Here is a 20624-nt window from a genome sequence, read left to right as displayed (position 1 = left end):
GTATCCGCATGGGAAAGACGGTGTAAACGACCTGGTGCGTGCGATATCCCAAGGGAAGACGTGGAGCGAAGATATTGGTGGAGCAGAGGCCTTATCGTGTACGTTGAGTACTGAATCGTGGCTGTCTTCAAGTACTGTATGTTTTTAGATTTTTGTTTCAGGTGGGGCAGCCGGGCAGGTGCTGAGGTCAGTAAATATTAGTAGTGGTTTAATTCAATTTGAACCGGTTACAAAAGATTTTTTGAAAAAAGTATTTTATTTAAAAATTATCCAAAAAGATTTTTTACCAAGTTTTAACTCGTGTATTTTACCAAACCAAAAAAAGTCACGTGCGTCTTTATTCGATGAATGGGATGTTTCTCGATCTTTGGTGCTTTAATCGTGTCGATTTTGTTGGTTGTTTGGGCCAAAAAATGGGTATAAGAATTAAACTCGAATAGTAAATGCAGACATAATTATTTTATTTTATTGTGTTATAGCGGCAAGCAGCATATATTTTACACTAAGAAAGGGAGTGAGTTCGGTTAAGCTATACAATACGTAACCTAATTTGGTATCGAATTCGTCATGTACGAGATTCGAACTTAAAACCTCTCATTTACAAGTGAAGAATAATATCATCAGATCATAATATTGAACGGGAATTATCAAAACAATGTTATCAAAAAAAGAAATATTATAATGTAAGGTAAAAAGGAAAAATTTGAACCACATGATTTTATACTTAGGTATAAGAGTTCCAAAACGACCATGAAAAAGATGTGGAGTCTTCCCGTTCACATTCCTCTCCATGATTGACCCATTTATTTCTTAAGTTTTTCTTTTAAGCTGAAAGTTTTTGAAAAATTAAAAAGAGGAAAATAGAAAAATTAGGATATTTATTTATGATCCTACAATCATTTTGAAGACGTACCGTTTTCATAAAATTTAATTGTCCCAATCTCAATTATGATCGGTAAATTCATTATTTACATTTGTTTAATGCAACGTCATAAGGAAAAGGTAAAAATGTAGTTTTTCATTAAAAATAAACAGTATCCAAGAAGTGTTTCGTTAAAACTCTCATATATTTTTTATTTTTATTTTTTTGGTACAGAGGAAGGCAAAGCCCAATAAAAAAATAAAAAACTAGGTATGGACAACTCTCGGAAGGTTCCCGCCAATAATATCAGAAACTACAAAATTAGTAACAATGGTAGGATTGGAGGAGAAACAAAAACACGAAGATCAAGTCATAAATCATGACCCCAAGTCATCTATGTCGTTAGTTGAGGTATTTTTTCTCTCTATGAGTATGATTAACTTCGCATCTCCAATTTCTTTTGATAGCTTCTTTACAGTATTTTATGAGGTTATAGAGCGGGTGCAAACTAAAATAGTTTGTTGGTCCAAGTGACATTAGCACAAGAGTCACATTGAAGAATCAGATCCTTGCATTCCTCATCCTAAGCCATATAGAGAGACCCATGTAAACATCCTAAAGTTCAGCTTCCATGATGGTTCCTCTGCCGACGTTTGTAACAAAGTCTTCTATCTATTCCCCATCAGTCTTACGAAGCAAACCTCCAACAATTATTAAATCGGGATGATAAATTTTAGACTAGAGAAAATTCAAATACAATTATTTTTTAATATAATTGATAGTGCGCTTCCAACTTTTCAATTATAGTTAACGAAATAAGTTGCACAGTTTTGTGATAAGTTAGGTTGTATGTGGTTTAGGATTGTGGGAATGTTAGTTCAGTTTACCATTTTGTTCAACCAACAATTGACATGACGTTTCATTTGTTGTCTTATGTTCAATTCTCGTTAAAGGCTAATTTAAACACATTAGTGATAGACCATTGTGAGGCTTAGGTCATCTTCAATTAAATGAGGGCCAAAGGGCTCCCTTTAGCCCTGTAACCCCCAATAAAGTACATTTTAATGAACAGTATTAGACCATATTTTATACCATCTCCAACCAAGAGGCTAAAGGGTCATAGGTCAAGCATAGCCCTTTGACAAAAAACAATCTCCAACTTGAGGGCCAAAGAGTCATAGGCCAAACATAATTTATTATTTTAATTGAATTAATATGGTTAATTAAATTAAACTACCACATTAAAATAAGGTTTTCGAACATATTTTGAGTGTCACTTGTCGCCAAATGAATAAGCCTTTGAATTTCTTATCTTTATATAATTTCAATAATTTTTTTGATAAGATTTCGAATGACACGTGTCGCTAACGTGAGTAACTCTCTAGATTTTTTATCTTTATGTAATCTTAATAATGATAAAAAATCTAGAGAGTTACTCACATTAGCGACACGTGTCATTCGAAATCCTAATCTTAATAATAAGAGGTCGCACTTGGTGCGATGGCAAGTGACTTCGCCCATGAGCGGAGCGGTAGGTCTCGGGTTCGAGACTTGGGAGCAGCCTCTCCATAAAATGGGGGTAAGGCTAGCCGACATTCACCTCTCACAGACCCTGCGTAAAGCGGGAGCCTTGTGCACTGGGTATGACCTTTTATGTAATCTTAATAATTTTTTAATAGGATTTCAAGTGACATGTGTTGCTAGCTGGCATCATGCTGACGCCAAGTAGCCGTTGACATTCAAATGAGCTAAGCTGGAGGGCTGTCAAAATGTCAAACCTGACATTGTGGCATTGGAGGCTGGCAAAATGCACTTGAGGCCTGGGCTGGAAGGCTGGCTGGCTGGCTGGAAGTGGTTAGCCCACTGGCTTGATTTTGGGGGCTTTGGCCTGGTAGGGCCCACAAGCTCTTTAGCCTAGCCGTCGGCTGATAACGGTTTTCGTATCATTACGAGCTATTTTTAGTCCTATAGCCATTTGGCGAGGTCGGTTGGAGATGACCTTAGACTACCCTTCCCTTAGTGTAGATAATGTTGTTTGTTAAAAAAAAATATATCGACATGATGGTGTTTATTTTCCACTTATAATACGTGTAATTATCCGTAACTAATTGCAAATGTATCAAATTTTAACTCCTTCTCAGAACAACTCTCCCTTAACACATTACAACGGATTAGTAAAGAACGCCAATTGTGAAAGGAAGCATGTGATCCGACTTCAATTCCTCTCACTAAATTACAGCTTAGTAAAAATTGCCACTAATGGGGGAGGTCTTATCTCTCTGACTTCCAATAGTGCAAAGGTTGTATCGTACATATACATGATGAGTTTGATTATAAGTTAATTATTGCAAATTACTAATCTCGTATAACTTGTCAAAAATAAATTATTGCCGATTAATTAATCGAATATTAAAAAATTTAGTGATTAAATATTGATAATATATCCCTAAATTTTAAGACTAATTATTTTAGCAATTGAGATTTGTATTTTCACGATTTTAGCCAATTTTGCCAAAAGAAAAACATGGGCTGAAATTAGTAGTTTGCAAAGTAACAAAGGTAGAGACATGGGCCAGCAAGGCCCAAAGCAATCATCGAGAACCGCGAAGAGGTTGATTATATGAATATTGAGGCCCATTTTTTGCGGTCAGCCAACTCGGTCAATTTAGAAAGTATTTTTAAACAATTAAAAACGCTTTTAAAAAAATAAGCTTTAACGAAAAACTCCTGATAATATTTATTTTAACGAAAAATCATATTTTTACACTACAAATTTAATCTTGTTACTATTCACTTTACTTTTTATTTTGTCCTTATCATTAAAACTCAAAGTTTTCAAGTCATTTTCATTAGTTTTCCTTTAAACAAAAGCAGCCTAAAAACGCTTTTTAAAAAATTAGCCTCTTCAACTGTTTTTGAAATTCAAAAAGCACTTCTTTTAAAAGCACTTTTAACCATTTAAAACTAATTTTGGGTTCACCAACAACTTGGTTAAAATAAATAAATAAATAAATAAGAAAATCTGTAAGCCGCAACAAACTAAGATAGGGGTGGGCATGATTTGGTTCGGCACAGTTTTGAGTGAAACTGAAACCGAAACTTTTTGTGATTTGGTTTGATACAATTTTGAAGCTAAAACCGAAATAAAACCAAACTGTTTGGTTTGGTTTGGTACGATTTTTAGGAAAAAAATGTACATTTTAAAATATACACCTATCTACATAAGACATTTTCATTTTCTATACAATACATTAATTAATGAACGCATGTTAACGATGAGTACATTGAGTGAGGATGTTTTGATAATCTATTTTCGTCTAAATTTAGGATGATATATGCACAAACAAACCTGCAACAACTAGGGGTGGGCACTTGGAATAAAAAACCAAAACACGAACTAAATCGGAACACACCGAACGGTTTGATTTTGCGGTTTTGAAACGATTTTGGTTTTGAAACCGAAATGCATTGTAGGGAACGGTTTGACTTCAATTTTGACTTTTGAAAACCGCATCAAAATCGAATCCCACGAAAATACTAATAAACATTTAATTAGATGTCTATATAAGATGTCATGTTTTAATTGGTTGTTTGTTAGAATTCCATACATTTAGTATCTACTCAACCACACTAGAATATCCTCATTCATCATTTGCTGCATGTTTGTTTGCATCAAGTTTGCTTGTTGCATGTTTGCTTGCTACAAATATTGTTGCTGTAGGTTTTTTGTGCATATATTGTCCTAATTTTAGACGGAAATAGATTATCAAAACATCCTCACTCAATGTACTCATTGTTAACATGCGTTCATTAATTAATGTATTGTGTAAAAAATAAGAGCATCTTAGGCATAGATAAATGTATATTTTAAAATGTATATTTCTTTCTTAAACACGGAACGAACCAAACGGTTTGGTTTCATTTCGGTTTTAACTTCAAAACCGCAAAAAAATTCGATTTTAGTTTCACTTAAAACTACACCAAACCAAATTGTGCCCACACCTAACAACAACTATATTGCAGCAAGCAAACATGCAGCAAATGATGAATGATGATATTCTAATGTTGTTAGGTAGACACTAAATGTATGAAACTATAACACACAGCCAATTAAAACAATTAAATGTTTATCAGTTTCACACATCAAATGATGAATGATGATATTCTAGTGTTGTTAGGTAGATACTAAATTTCGGTTTCAGTTTCACTTAAAACTACACCAAACCAAATTGTGCCCACACCTAACAGCAACCATATTGCAGCAAGCAAACTTGATGCAAGCAAACATGCACCAAACCGTTCTCTACAATTCGGTTCGATTTCAAAATTGAAACCGTTCTAAACTGCAAAATCAAATCGTTCGGTGTGGTTCAATTTGATTCGTGTTTTGGTTCAGTTTTCACTTCGAAGTGCCCACCCCTAGACTGAGATCCCCACCCAAACAAAATGAGATCCATAATTCATAAAAATTTATGAGCTAACAATAAATTATATAAATATTTCTACTAAACTGCAGATTTCTCCATCTAACTATATGGAGAAAAATACATACAAAAAAAAAAGAATTTGAATTTTTATAATATCACCAGATCAATAAATGTATACAACAATAATGCTCATTGTGGTTTCTGATTTGGGTTTTTCTCCTCCAAAATATTGAGAAAATCAATCCATCTCTCAGTGCAGGAGGTATGTAATTGCAAGCGCCACCATCATAAGCGTGTAAGCAATTCCCTGATCGATCGCCATGCCTGCAACAATTTGAACCCAGAAAAATTAGACAAAATTATCACAAAAAAAACCCATAAAGTCTGCAACTTTCCAAATTTTTAGACCGACCCAACAAATTTTTAAAAAAAAAATTTTGAGTCTTTAGGAAGGAAACTGATGTACTTACCGTCGCTGGTGGGAGAAGGAGCTGGGGCCTCCTGGGCGTGGCCGAGGCTGAGGAGGGCCATCAACATGAACCCGATGATTGGGAGGGCGCAGGATCTGATTGAGTTCATTTTTCGACCGGAGAAATATGAATTAAGAAGAACGTAGGGGAAAATTAAGGAAACTAAGAGAGATTAGACCAAGATCTGTTAGGAGGGTGTGAGATTTTGAGAGGGGATGGTTGGAGGGTGCGGAGATAGATAGCGGTGGTGTATTTATATATGGAGGAGTGGGGAGGGGGTGGGGTTTCTGGAATACGGGAACAGGTGCCATGGTGTGGTGGGCACCATGTGCGGTTTCTTGGAAGGTGGATGAAAGAGAAAAGTAGTGTAAATTGTGGGGGCAAAAGTTGGATTGAAATTCCGATTCGGACAGAAATATTTTCATTTCGAGTCCGAATATGAATATGGGAACATGGTGTACCGAAATCTTTTTGAATTGGCATTGAATGTTTGTTAAATTATTGATAAAAGATTTAACTGTTTTGAATTTTGCGTATTACATGTACTAAGGCCCCGTTTGGGATTGAGGTGATTTTAAAAAAAGCCACTGTGAAAAAAAACTGAGGGTCATTTTTGTGTTTGGTAAACTGAAAAAAAAAGCTTATTTTGGAAGCTGCTGTGAGAATAAGCTGAAAATCAAAGGAAAAGCTGAAGCTGCTATTTGTTGCTTTGAAAAAAAACCAGTTTTTTCAAAGCACACAGAGCTACAGTGCTCCTTTAATGAAAATACACATTATCATCCTGATTTTTTTTCCAAAAGCACTTTCACAAAAAAGTTTACCAAACACTCTACTGGCTTTATTTCACAGCCGCTTATTCTCACAGCAACTTTTTTTCAAAGCACAGCAATACCAAACCAGCCCTACCATACTAGAAAGTTTGGCTTGAATTGCTTTTATAGAAAGTAATTTTGCACATAAAAGAATTTCTTAAAAAAGCACCTAGCAAGTGCTTAACTAGAAAATGCTTTTGCGACCGTGAACACTTTTAAATGTTTGTGGTAGGCATTGTTAGAAGCATTTCTTTGTTGTTTAAATACACTTTTAATGTTTTTATAAGTAATTTCAAGTATGTATGCACAATGTCGTTGTGGCACACATGATTATAATACATGTTATTGTGTCATTCAATATGTCATGGTGATATCTCATAAGAATAATGTAACGTCAGTATTCATTCGTGTAATATATATATTATTAATCTGTAATATCACGGTGGTGCATCCAATTGCCAAATTGTAAGTATCTCTTTCTTGTTGGTGGGGTTTTGTTTTGGTTTGGAAGGGGACAAGCGAGGAAAAGTATACGCGGGCGTAGGCGACGTGAATATTTTGACTCCGAGTCGGCGGCGTGTTGACTCGGACCCTCATGACTTCAAAAGTTCGGTAGAGAGAGAGGATCCCGTTTCAAGGCGGATGGATTTGCGTTTTGGTTAGTAGCCCGCCACACAAGGCTCCACAGCAGGCTTATTACCCACGTGCCCCATGTGTAGGGTTACATCTTTTTTTTTTCTTTCTGTTTTTAAATTATTATTTCAGTTTGTAAATAAATAAATTATCGATGACAACTTTTTAAAATAATTGCTTGCAAACTGTACTACAATTTATAGTTTCCTAGCATGTACCAAATATCAATAATTTCGTGGATATATTAAACAAACATATGTATCAAATCGAAGGTTTACCCTCAACCTTCGACTCTACAGGTGATCGAATCGTACAAGTTTACTTTGTTGTTCCAAAAAAAGTGAACTTTCACTTTCAACTTTCATATGAACAAATGTGAATGCATAGTAGGCATGCAAGTCAAAGTGATCAAATTGGAAGGTCAAAGAACAGAAGGATTCTATGAATTAGAATAGTCTTAAAACAGATGTCAGCTACTAATCACAGGTTAAGTTAATTACAATTTTTCTTCTAATATAATACGATTACGTGTCATGGAAAAGTTCCTTCTTTGCGTTGAAAGCGCGGCTCCCACTCACACCAGCTGTTCCATTTGACTGAGACATGCCATCTGTGGCCGTAGGAAGAGTCAATTGGGAGAGACCCCAAGAATTCTTCGAGTGAAAGGAAAATCATACAAAATTTGGCTTTATATCTACACTTCTAGAATGCACAGATAAGATCATACTCCGTCAAAGTTACAGACCCATTTGGAAATGCTTTTTTCGAAAGTACTTGTGCTCAGAAGTACTTTTTAAGCATGCAAAGCCACGCGAGAACCTGAACCCAGCTTCTGCATGCATGATCAGGCTTCAAGTCAAACGGATGCTCTGCTGCCCAACTCGCCAACTCTAAATTCCCATGGATTCTGCATACTTGTGCTCATTGTGTTCCATGAAGCTACATCCTTGATTGGCATGCGTTCGAAGACCTTAGCAGCAAGATCAATTCGCCCGCATTTGGTATAAAAATCCAAAGCGAGTTTCGAACAAAGAGATGAGTATCAGAAAGCTTTTCTTACTAAAACTCCATGAATCTCTTTGCCTTGCTTGACTGCAGTTAGATTTGCGCAAGCCGATATAACTCCCATGAAGCAAGCAACGTCCTGCATCATTCCTCAGGCTTCATTTCAGAAAACAAACTCAGCAGTCAGTAGTTTGAGAAAAACCTACTATAGGTACCTGAAGCTTTTCGTTAAAGTGAATAGTACCAAGATTGACTTTTTAGTGTAAAAATGTGGTTTTTCTTAAGGTGAACAGTACCAGAAGATTTTCATTAAAGTTCCCTATATTGTAAGACATCTCATCTCTGACGGAGATGTTAAACACATTTTGAGCAAGATCTAGACATCCACGCTTTGCGTACATGTCTGTCAAAGCATTATAGACAAACATAATCAGAGGCAGATCCCATGCGAACTGTCACTGCGTGAATTTCTTTTCCAAGACGCCGGGAACCCAAACGAGCTGGACGAAGATTTGTGAAGGTTACAGAGTTGGGAATTTCATCATGAGGTTGCATTTGTCTCGCAAGTCCAAAGGCCTCCAACTCAAGACTGTTTTGAACAAAATTAGCAATATATCATAGCATTCCAAGAAACAGTATTCCTTTTATCCATCTCTGGGAACACATTAGATGCTTCATTTGAACGGCCTGATTTTGGATACAAACAACAACAACAACACTAAAGCCTTATCCCACTAAGTAGAGTCAGATTATGAATACTAGAACATCACTACACTGGTTTTGTGCCAAGTCTTCCGTTAAACCACCTTAACCGGTTTTCTCTCATCATCTTATCTGTTTCAATGAGTTGGCAATGGAGATATCTGCTTCAATACCCATTCTTACACTGAAACCATGGAGTTCTTTGCCAACTCCAAAGAATTCTAGTTCAACTAACAATGGTAGCATGCTAGAAATGGTGACAGAGATTGGTTTGACTCCTACATCAATCATCAACCTAAATTGTATCCGAGGCTTGCAAATTAAGCCCCGTGTATGAAAGGCTAGTCATAGCTGCATTCCAGGAAACCTCATATTCTTCTGAATTATCTCATCGAAAACTCGTTTTGAAGCCTTCACATTTTTACATTTCCCGTACACATCAACCAATGCATCCAGTAGTCACTAAAAGATCCAAACCAACCTTCACAACATAGCCATGAATCTGGATTGCCATGAATTCATCTTTGAGCAAACCAATAACACACTGATAACAGTAACAACATTTGGCTTACGCACAATTGCCAAATTCATCTCTCTATAGTCTATACTAATCAAGTGCCTCCAAGTAGCACTCATTGACCGAAAGCACCCAATAACAAAAGAGATTTTTTAATGTGTCGGGAATACGGTCTGGTAATACCAAATGCAATAAAACAATTAGTTGAAAACTTTAAAAAAAAATTCCAACTAATTGCAAATTCCTCCAATAACTGTATTCCATGAGACAACTCCCTTTCACGGATTCACCGAATGCCCTTTTTGCATCTCTCACATCCGCATAAACTGTACGAAAAACTATATTTTTTTTCTATTTGTATTATGACATGTGGAGTATCACTTAATACCAGACACTTGAAAAAAAAAATCTATTATTTCTTATGCCTTTGCATATTATTTGAAACTTCGAATCACATTCACCAATTTGATGCTAAAAATATAAGGAAAACTAATGAAAAAGGCTTGAAAACTTTTGAGTCTTGATGATAAGGACAAAATAAATGATAAAATGAATAGTACCAGGATTGACTTTTTAGTGTAAAAATGTGATTTTTCGTTAAAGTAAATCGTACCGGAAGCTTTTCGTTAAAGTTCCCAAAAATATATACAGAAACAAAATGAGACACCTTACCAGAACGCTAAGCAAAGAAAAACAACAACTCAAATAATTTACTTAAAAAGGCACAAATAATTTACTTAAAAACGCAAATAGTAATTAAACAGTCGATGGACGATGCTTTATGCGATGATTCCTTTCCTTTTTCATTTATTTGAAAATTGTGAGATGCCTGACAGGTGAGTCTGTGACAATATACAAGAAAACAATATAATTTTTTGCTAGTGTTGTATTATTTTCCTCTACTTTTGGAGAAACCAAAGTACAACAAAACTTAAAAAAAAAACATAAAGTGAAAAATATTCTTCAATATATTTTCCAAAGCACAATTGTGGAAAGCTTCTCTTTGAAGGTTTTGCATTTTTTTTAAAAGAAAATACCAGCTTTGTAGTCCACCTTACAAGGAGCCGGCACTTATAGATGAATTTCAGTATTCCCAGATGATGATCATATAATTTATCAGCGTTAGATATCGAACTCAAGACTTGACATGTGACCTTCTGCTCATGTTTAATTTGTTGAATTGCTTTGGGTTATTTTCCACTCTCATCCTTTCTTTTTGTATTTTAATTATTATGAGCAATGTAAAAAGAATAAAGCATTCAGATTTATTAATTTTATGTTTCCTTTTAACACAAACCCTTTTGCGACTCCAATTTTCAATTCAATCGTCCTTTTGTAATATTTTCAAAAAAGGCAAATGATGAATTGGTAAGACATAAGATGATGAATGATGAAAATACACATGAATAAGATGAACACTAAACTGATAATACGCGGTATGAGTCACGATTTTGTACTCTTTTATCGACGTCTTAATAATTGTAGATTTTATTTTATATTGAAAATTTGTAACTGGTATCATTGTGTTATTTTTTTTAGTAATTAGTATTTGCCTACACACTTTGTGTGTATGAACACATTTTTTTTAGAAAATGAGAAGGAGAGAGGGGGGAGAGAGAGAGAGAACGTGGGGGGAGTGGGAGATTTTTGTTTTCGGTTTTTTTTTTTAATTTTTTAATTTTTAAAAATTTTAAATTTAATATTGGAGGTATTTTAACATAACCTGTAGGTGAAGCTTCAATAAAAAACAGTAAAATTTGGACATGTGAAATTACATTATTGCCCATCATTTTTTTTTGTGTGTGATAGAAGACTAATTTATCTTTTCACCATCTTTTAGTTGACAAAGAGGATTTTTATTAATTAGTAGAGATTATTCGAAGTAGATATTATGTCCAACAGTTTTGTGTAAGTATTAGAAAATACAATTGTGAAACATACAATTCCACATTTTACGTCTTGAATTTGATTCCTGATACTGGTGAATTACGCAATAATGGTCAATGAAGGCTACCTCTATGAGTCTTCTCTGTTCCCGAAAAAGCTATGGTGATGCGGTCAACAACTATTCTTTTTTTTTTTTAAAGAAAAAAAAACATTAGTACAACAATTGAACCAACATTAGTCCTATGTTCAAGAATAAATTCTCAAGATAATATCAATAGTATTTTGATATTATTGTAACTAACAAAACGTATTAATTGTATCATTCATGCATTATCGATGGAAGGGGATCTTCGGATCCCTTCCTTCTAATCCATCAAGTCTGAGAATTCGGGCCGTTAAAATTTGATTCAACGACTACAAACAGAAGCTCACTTTAAAAGTTACAATAACTTTAGCTGTTAAATCAAATTTCAACGATTCGGATTCCTAAACTTGATGGATTAAAAAAAAAGGGATCGGAGAGAATCCATTTCCATATGGACAGCGTCAACAACACAAGTGATGTGATACAACATAAAATACATTAATTTGTTTTAAGTTGTACATATGTGCATGGATGTGACTGTGACTGGCGCATAAAAAACGTGGCACCACACAAGCTGTTTGCTATAATCCAAGAAAAAGCAGACACTAATCTAATCAGGTGCATGACCAGATCTGACTGGGAACTCCACACAACTCCAAGAACCAAAGCCTAACTTCCTAATCAAGCCAAGAGCTCTTCCTTCATCTTGAAGGTTTCTCCCCAACTAAATAGACAAAATTACCATAATTAGTTGTTAATCTTAAATCTAGGTCCTTCCTCTTGGTCTCTCCCAAATAAGCCATGCAACCCCACAAGAGGAATGTGTGTGGCCATACAAGGATACGTAATTGACATTAGTTATAAGGCTAAATTGGATTGTTCATCCCCGTGGTCATAGGACACTTGCATGATGACCCCCGTGGTGAAAAAACTAGGAATTAAACCCCTGTGGTCTAGAATGTTAGCAAATTTAGTCCAAAAGTTAGATTTCTGTTAAAGGACTGTTAAAAGTTGGGGTAAAACTTTATTTTCAGTTCCAATTGACATTGAATTGGGGCTTTTTTTTTATTTAAAAAATTAAGCATTATTTTTTTTGTTAATTGTTATAAAAAAAATATTTATTTTAAATGTCAATTGGAACTGAAAATACAGTTTTACCCATACTTTTAACGGTCATTTAACAGAAATCTTACTTTTGGACTAAATTTGCTAACATTCTTGACCACATGGGTTTAATTCCTAGTTTTTTCACCACGGGAGTCATCATGCAAGTTTCCTATGACCACGAGGATGAATAATCCAATTTGGCCTTAGTTATAATGGTTTAAAACCAACGGTTATTTTTTACATACAATAATTGATTATTTACAACCATTAAATTTTGTAATAACCACAGGTGGCATCAGTGTTTGGAGGCGAATTCCAAGTATGTACGTTATGGGTTCGATTCATGTCGTTGGTGTACTGCCTGATGCTGACTAAGGAGAGGCTGAAATATCTCTGTAAGTCTTTATATCCTTTGAAATGATGGACTGACGTAATGAAGTCACCAGCTGATTTTTTATTTTTTATTTTTCAACAGAAAGATAAAGCCTAACATTGTAGATGGAACTAGAAAATGAAAGAAATCTAAAACAAGAGGCCTACGAAATTGAAAACCAGTGGCCAAATGGATATGATAGCTAAGTTGCCAAAGTTCTACATTGATCATACAAAGGAAAGAAAACTTGCTAATATTGCCACTTAGGAAAGGACATGTGTGTCCCAGGTGGCAGAATTCCAAGGGGACGTGGCAAAATACAAGTAGCATCTAATCCATCTTGAACATTGTGCCACTCATTGGTGGGCCCACTTGGAACTTATCAATAAAACTGATATTTCGTTAGGTTTTTAAACATCAAGAAAAATTTACATAGCACAAATATATATCACAGTAGTATATACTTATAAATAAAGTGTGTGAGATTTTTTACTTAATTGTTAAAATTGAAAGAGAGAGAGAGAGGAAGAGAGTAAGAGAGAACGTGAAAGTCAGGAGAGAAAAAAAGAGAGAAATGTTGTGTTTTATTTTTTTAATTAAAATTGTTAAACTTGAATATGAATAAGATTTTTTCAAAGAAAATTTTATTTTATAAAATTACGTTATTTTCTTTAGTCTTCAACATAAAGAAACATTTGTGTCAGAGCGGTTCTTTGTCGGCTCTGACACAACCTCTCACCTTAGCCATCACAAACTCCTCAACGAATTAAAGCATCGTTTAAAAGCAAAAATTGTAGCTTTTCCTTTCCTGGGAATCAATCTAAAATCTACCTTGTTTTATTAGCCACCTTTCCCTTCCTATAAATATATTCTTATTCCTTCCATATGATGCTGTAGCTACCTCCCTTCCCAGATTCCTTTGCTCTCAAATTCTCAATCACCTCTCAAATTTCAAAACTACCATATTTTAAACAGATCAGATTTCTGGATTTGAAGACTAGAAATTATGTGTCACCCTTCCAGCGTGCCTAATTTGGTGAGGTTCAGAGTGAGAGACTTGGCGGTGCTGCAGCAGCAGCATCGCAGATGGCTTCTTTTGCAGGCGCCTGTGGCGGTTGAGACGACAGCGAACCTGCACGCGGCTGCAGCTGCGGCTAGAAGGGTTGGAGAGGCTGAAGCTGGAGGTGGCAACGGCGGCGGCGATACTCGGTGGTGCTTGTGCTCGCCGACGGAGCATCCGGGGTCGTTCCGGTGTAGGCAACACCATGCTGAGTATGTATGGGGTGGTGGCAGGAATTTGAGAAAAGCTATGTCCAGTAATTAATTAGTCCAAGTTTTTATTATGCATAATAATAATAATAATAATGTATTTTTAGTTTCCCCTTCCAACGCTTCCCTATTTTTTATTGCATTCGATATCCTGCTGGTGATGATAAACAAATTTATATATTGAAAATTCAAACTCAGATGCATAAGAAAAACACACTCGCTCTAGCTGTTATTCTAATTACATTCATTTGTGCTATTATTAGCATTTTATCAAGGTTTTTTAGTAGATCTCGCGTTTAATCAAGTTGGATAGTGCAGTTAGTTCGAGTTTGAATTCGTAGTAGAAAGTTCCAGGATTTAGTCGCATTAAGTGGAATGAAAAGACATTATCTCCGGATCCCTTCCTTCTAATCCACCAATTCAGGGAATTCTAGTTATTGAAAATGGATCCAACGGCTAAAATTATTGTAACTTTAAAAGTAGGTCATGCTTGTAGCCATTAGATCAAATTTCAATGGCATGAATTCCCTGATTTGATGAATTAGGAGAAAAGAATCCCTTTCCGAGTGGAATAATGCTATTAGAATATAAACACTAATCACTGAGTTTTTTTTTCTTTAATACATTGATATGTTTACATTAGAGTTCGACAAAGTCACACAATGATCATCTTAATTTGGTATCGAATTCATCATCCACAAGACCTCTCACTTCTAAGTAAAGAAGAATAACATCAGCCAGAGTGACCACTCAGTTAGCGTTTATGTGTTGGAAAAGAACAAGTCCCTGTCCCTAAACCAAATTCTATTCCAATGTTGCCATTTTACATTATTGCATTTTGGCTCTTTGTGTGCACGAAATTTGTGGCCGTTGGATCATTCGTGGCAATTGACAAGTTTCAATCGCAAAGTTGACTCAGGAACCAAATATATGACAGTATAGTGAAACAAGTAAAAGCCTTCCCCAATGGATTTCATTTACATTCTCTGTAATTTGAATTGTAAAACACAAGCTAAACGAATTCATTCGAATGATTTTCTTTTGCTATTCAATCAAGCACTCTGTTCATATTCTACATGCTGATTGCGATCGGTTTGAAGTCGATAATTATGCACAGGGAATGGAAGTTGTTAGAAACCGGAACTGTCATCTTCGCCTTCAGCACCGAAATTCGAGATTAAACAGCAGAACTCCATTGATATCACTGCAAGATTCAAAAGAACTTAGTTAGTAGCTCAAGGACATTGAGGCAACAATGTCTTGCAGGTGAAAATTCAAGGACATTGGGGAAGAAAATTCTTGGGAGGTGATGATTCTCATGTACAGACATATCAACGAACACTAGTATGTGAAAACTTCTTTCGTGGAATAGTATAACGACAACAACAAAAAGAACGCTACTGCGCTGGCTAATTCTTCCGTTAGCTCTAAGTACTTTACGACCAACTATAGCAGAGGAGGACGGAGCTTTCGAATGCACGCAATCGACGTGTGAATAGGAAATGAAAGAAAAAAATATCCTTACCTCAGAGTAGCAGTCTTCACGAACAACCGTCTGATTGTTTGTATCTACATATACTTCACACGATGCTCTTGCCTGATCAACATTAGAGATCACAATTAGAACAAATCACAAAACATAGCATCTAATCTACCATGCACGATAAAGTGATTTAGCATCTAATCTTTGAGGTTGAAACACAACATAATCAATGGCCACTTCAGCCATCTCACCCTCATTCAATTGCACCATTTCACACGTATCTTTTCGAAAGTGATAAATCTATTGGCAGATAGCAATAGTTACTCTATCAATTCTGCGCCTATTCTTCGCACCGATCTTTCTCCTACCAAATCTGGGCTTCCTGTGACTCTACATTTTGCATCAGAAATAATTTTGCACCGATCATGAATGCATACACGAAAACTTAGTGACACCCTTCCTTACGAAACTTAGCGGCACCTTCCCTTTTAACTCAGCATATCCAACTCTCTGATAACAAAATTCAGTAGACCCAATTTCTTACAAATTTGAATAATCGAAGACTTTTTCAGTAATCAAAGTTTGCAGCTTTGGGTAAAAATTTCCCAAATTAATGCAGATTTTGATGCAAAATTTAATCTTTTTGCTCTCAATGTTCAAACAATCATCAGCGAGAACCAATTCCAAATAAAAGCTTCTACATGGAATCAACAACAAATTTACCTTGATCGGAATCTTGAAGAACAAAACCCCCAAAGTTCCATCCACCGCCGTATCGGTATCAAAGGGAATTACCCCTTTCGCCAAATCCTCAAGCAAGTAAAACACGTCGTGGAGGACCTCAAGCCCGTCGACCACGAGCGTGGCGTTCACGTACGACGACGCTCTGGCCCTGACGTGCCCTCCGTCGGAGATCACAAACCCTAGCTCCCTCGCGCGGTACCCCACCGTGATTTTGAGCGAGTCGTAATTCAGGGAGAAGAAGTCGCGGTTTCGAACTCTGATGGTGAGAGAGAAGGATAGGTCGAGAGTGGGTTTGGGGGACGCGTTGACTCGGACGTGGTTGAGTTTGATTCGGGCGAGGTGGAGGGTGGGGTCGGAGGGGTAGAGGAAGAAGACGGCGGCAGAGAGGAGAAGGATGGTGGCGGTGATTGAGATGCAGAGGCGGAGAGAGCGTCCGCAGCAGTAGTGGGGAGTGGGACGGTAATGAGTTAGAACGACGACGTTTTGCTGAGGCTGTGGGTTGTTGAGGCCGGACGGGATCGGCGAGTAGAATGCGTACTCGCTTTTGGAGGAGGCCATGTTCGCCGGAACAGAGTTTTTTTGGCTTTATTCCGCCGTGTTCAAATAGTCTGTTTATTTTCGTACGCAAAATATCAGGTTGTTGATTTGGTGGCGGATTACGTGGCAGGATCGAGGCCGTCAAAGTGGACCTTTACCAATCACATACGAAATTATGCAAATATTACGCCAATTTACACGTAGGACCCCGAGAATTTTCACTTTGTAAATTTACCACCCATTTGGAGAAAAATAACAAATTACCATATTGTGAAAAAGGGACCACTTCCGCTTAATTTCTATTCGTAATTCCATGAAAGATTGATAATAGAAAATACTTTATAGACATGAAACAGATTTATCAATATTACAGTATCACTTTCTAATAATACATTGACACATATGTAGATTTTTTTTTTTGGACATAGCAATGTGCTATTCAACTGAAATACTAAATGACGGTGAGCCTGTTTTATGTAAATCTTATTCTTTTCAAGAGGAGGGGAGATGACATCCAATATCTGGAATTGATCAAAGTTGATGAATTTTTTTATGAAGGAAGATGTATGATATTTTAATGTATTTGAATTGACAAAATTGACTTTAGAAATTGATGCATCATGCATGTAAGTCACATATCAAATGAAATGGAATTGTAAAGATAATGTTTGACTACTAAAAGACAAGGGGTTTCTCTTCAAAATACTTTGTAACCGATTTCGATCATAAACATGAAATTTCGTGAACCAATCACGAAGTATTTTGAGGAGTGAACCCTCCTCGTTCTTTGAATAGTTAAAGTTAATTCCAACGTAAATATATCGTCAAGGAAAAAAAAAAAACTAAATGGAATTGTGAAGAATATATTAGACCTGAGTGATTAGTTGTAGCTATTCTTTGTTTAAGAAGTAAATACATAAAATGCGAAAACTTAGGTGCTATTTTGCAATTTTTCCAAAACTTGTTTTCGAGTGGAAGTGGTAAAATAAGGAGCGGCAATAGTGTATATCCCCGACTACCACAAAAACCCTAGAAAAACAGACTTCAGAAAGGCACCAACCAAACGGCGGTCTGCTGATGAATTTGGCGGGTGAGAGTGAGAGAGTCGAGAGAGAGTGCGGGAAATCAATGGATAACGAAGAAGCAGATCAGAAAGTGCCAATTTTTAGAGACATAAGGCGATATTACTGTGAATTCTGCGGCATCTGCCGCTCCAAAAAGGCTCTGATCGCTTCTCACATCCTCGATCACCACAAGGTTTCCATCCCCTTCTATTAAATTCTGTTTTTTATGATCGAATTATGAATTCTTACGAATTGGGTTTTTGAATTCGAGGGATTTACTGTTGTGGGTTGATTTGAGTTTGCAATTTAATCGTAATTTGAAATTTTGGGTTTTATTCGGATTGATTGTGTGAATTTTTATTTAGTTTTTGTTTTTTTCTTATATGTTGTAGGGTGAGATGGATATGGAAAAAGAGGCTGGTGGGGAAGGGGAAGGAGAGAAGGAAAAATCCAATACTTGCGAAGATTGTGGTGCTACTTTCAAGAAACCTGCACATCTGAAGCAACATATGCAAAGCCATTCCCTTGAGGTATTTGTTTGAATTCAAAGTTTTGTAGCTTTCACGTGTTTTCGTATTGGAAAAGTATGTAATTGGGTTATGAGTTTTGCACTGAAACCAGCTGATAAGGATTAGTTTGTGATAGTTTCATATCAGCTGATTGTGTCTATAGCTTTCCTTACTTTTTCGATGAAGTTTACGTCATGTTTGCAACAATTTAAGGTTGAAGTTTTGCAGGAATCAATATCTTTAAGAACTGTCTTTTGGATAGCGTGAAGCATTGGATCCCACACAAAGAACTCCAAAATGCAAGAGGTTTCGGACTTGAATGGACCAGTACCAGGTGGGAGACCTCCTGTGAAGCTCCATCAAGCGAGCCTCAATCACGTACCGTTCAGTTTGAGGTTTGAATGCTTGAACATGTGTAGCTTGTTTGTGAATTTGTTTTAGCTTATTCTTCACTTTTTGTATGAAGTTTTTTTTATGTTTGCATCAATTGAAGTTAAAATTTTTGCAGGAATCGACATTTTAATGAAGTATTCATTGGACAGCGTGAAGCATTGGATCCCACCCAAAGAACTCCAAAATGCAAGAGAGCTTGACTTGAGTGGACCAGTAACAGGTGGGAGACCTCCTGTGAAGCTCCATCAGGCGAGCCTCAATCACGTAATTTGAGATTCGAATTCGTGTCATGTGTATTTGTGTTCATGTGTATTTTGGAATTGTGGTTATGGTTTATGAATTTATGTTAGCTTATTCTGTACAGAGGCCATATGTTTGTTCGGTGGATGATTGCCATTCCAGCTTTAGAAGGAAGGACCACTTAAATCGCCATCTTCTTCAGCACCAAGGGAAACTCTTTAAGTGTCCAATTGAGAACTGTAATCGTGGATTTATTTGCCAAGGTAACATGAGCAGGCATGTTAAAAAACTTCATAATGATGATGGCACTTATGTAGGAAAAGGTCAGAAACAGCATGTGTGCCAGGAAATTGGTTGTGGAAAGGTGTTCCAATTTGCTTCGAAACTGCAGAAGCATGAGAATTCTCATGGTAGCTTTAATTTCTAAATTCTGAATTCTTTTTTATGTTTTCCGTAGTATGTTTGCAAACTCTAAACGACATCCTTAATTTCTGTAGTTCATCTGGATTCAGTGGAGGCATTCTGCTCCGAACTAGGTTGTATGCAATATTTTACCAACGAGCAATGCCTTAAGGCCCATATCTTGTCCTCCCACCAACATGTTACATGCGAGATATGTGGTTCCAAGAAGCTGAAAAGGAATATCAAAAGGCATCTGCTCACCCATAAAGGGGGAGCGCCTTCAGTTGAGAGAATTAAATGCAGCTGTAATGGTTGTCTTCAAACATTTTCAACTGTAAGTTGCGGACTTTGAATGGTTGCATTATTTTGGTACAAAAAATTATTGTTTGGCATTTTGTGTTGCCATGGTTAGTTTTTAATTATTTGCTTTTTCGGGTTTTGGCTGTACATTTGCAGAAATCAAATCTCACTCAACATGTCAAGGCTGTACACCTCGAAGATAAACCTTTTGTATGCAGCTTTTCAGGTTGTGGCATGAGATTTGCATACAAGCATGTAAGAGATAACCATGAGAAGACTGGACGCCATGTATATGCATATGTGAGTTTCGTACTTGGATATACTTCAATACCCTCCATATGTTGGATTTTCGGATAAGCATCTTTCCAGGAACATGCTACGTTATGGATTCATATGTGGAACATTATTGATTTGATTTGCAGGGGGATTTTGTAGAGGCTGATGAGCAATTCCAGTCAAGGCCAAGGGGTGGCTGCAAGAGGAAGTGCCCCTCTGTGGAAATGCTCTTACGAAAACGGGTGACTCCACCAGATCAGTTGGGCCTAGAGCCTGAGTACCTCTCGTGGTTGCTCTCACAAGACGCGGAGGATGTGAATTGAGTCATGGCGTTCTAGTTAAAATTACCGCACACGTCAGTACTAACTTATGAGAGTGAGTTAGGAAGTAGATAGATATGAATGTTGGATGGTGTAATGAATCTCAACACTATAAATATATATATAGCATTTTTGTATTCAACAAAGTCTTGGTAAGTAATCATGGAGAGAATTGTGCTATGCTTCGCACTTTTAGATTGTTCGCCA

The 20624-nt window shown here is 36.4% G+C and overlaps 3 protein-coding genes and 1 pseudogene across 6 annotated transcripts; 2 read left to right on the top strand and 2 right to left on the bottom strand.

Annotated features, from left to right (window-relative positions):
* Positions 1–7728: 7728 nt before the first annotated feature.
* Positions 7729–12203, bottom strand: LOC126587974 (putative pentatricopeptide repeat-containing protein At5g09950; annotated as a pseudogene).
* Positions 12204–13581: 1378 nt separating this feature from the next.
* On the top strand, positions 13582–14269 carry LOC126594595 (uncharacterized). The gene has a single exon (XM_050260976.1). It carries the CDS (start codon positions 13887–13889, stop codon positions 14202–14204), a length of 318 nt encoding a protein of 105 aa, XP_050116933.1. The 5' UTR covers positions 13582–13886; the 3' UTR covers positions 14205–14269.
* Positions 14270–15091: 822 nt separating this feature from the next.
* On the bottom strand, positions 15092–17016 carry LOC126594591 (uncharacterized). Its single transcript, XM_050260963.1, has 3 exons — positions 16356–17016; positions 15675–15746; positions 15092–15353 (listed from the first exon to the last, which is right to left on the bottom strand). Exons 1-3 carry the CDS (start codon positions 16932–16934, stop codon positions 15351–15353), a joined length of 654 nt encoding a protein of 217 aa, XP_050116920.1. The 5' UTR covers positions 16935–17016; the 3' UTR covers positions 15092–15350.
* Positions 17017–17899: 883 nt separating this feature from the next.
* LOC126594564 (transcription factor IIIA-like) lies at positions 17900–20563 on the top strand. 4 transcript variants are annotated; one of them, XM_050260928.1, is made up of 6 exons: positions 17900–18170; positions 18370–18507; positions 19244–19529; positions 19617–19855; positions 19978–20121; positions 20244–20563. In XM_050260928.1, exons 1-6 carry the CDS (start codon positions 17991–17993, stop codon positions 20418–20420), a joined length of 1164 nt encoding a protein of 387 aa, XP_050116885.1. In that variant the 5' UTR covers positions 17900–17990; the 3' UTR covers positions 20421–20563. The 4 variants fall into 4 exon arrangements, with proteins under 4 accessions (XP_050116885.1, XP_050116899.1, XP_050116906.1 ...); XM_050260942.1 differs by lacking the exon at positions 17900–18170 and adding an exon at positions 18995–19143 and having other exon boundaries at positions 18371–18507; XM_050260949.1 differs by lacking the exons at positions 17900–18170; positions 18370–18507 and adding exons at positions 18721–18881; positions 18995–19128.
* The last annotated feature ends 61 nt before the right edge of the window (positions 20564–20624 follow it).

Source organism: Malus sylvestris, chromosome 2 (genome assembly GCF_916048215.2).
Source record: "Malus sylvestris chromosome 2, drMalSylv7.2, whole genome shotgun sequence".
In the NCBI taxonomy this organism is placed as follows: domain Eukaryota; kingdom Viridiplantae; phylum Streptophyta; class Magnoliopsida; order Rosales; family Rosaceae; genus Malus; species Malus sylvestris.
The sequence above is the reverse complement of the archived record's forward strand: the minus strand, read 5'-3'. Positions and strand labels throughout refer to the sequence as shown.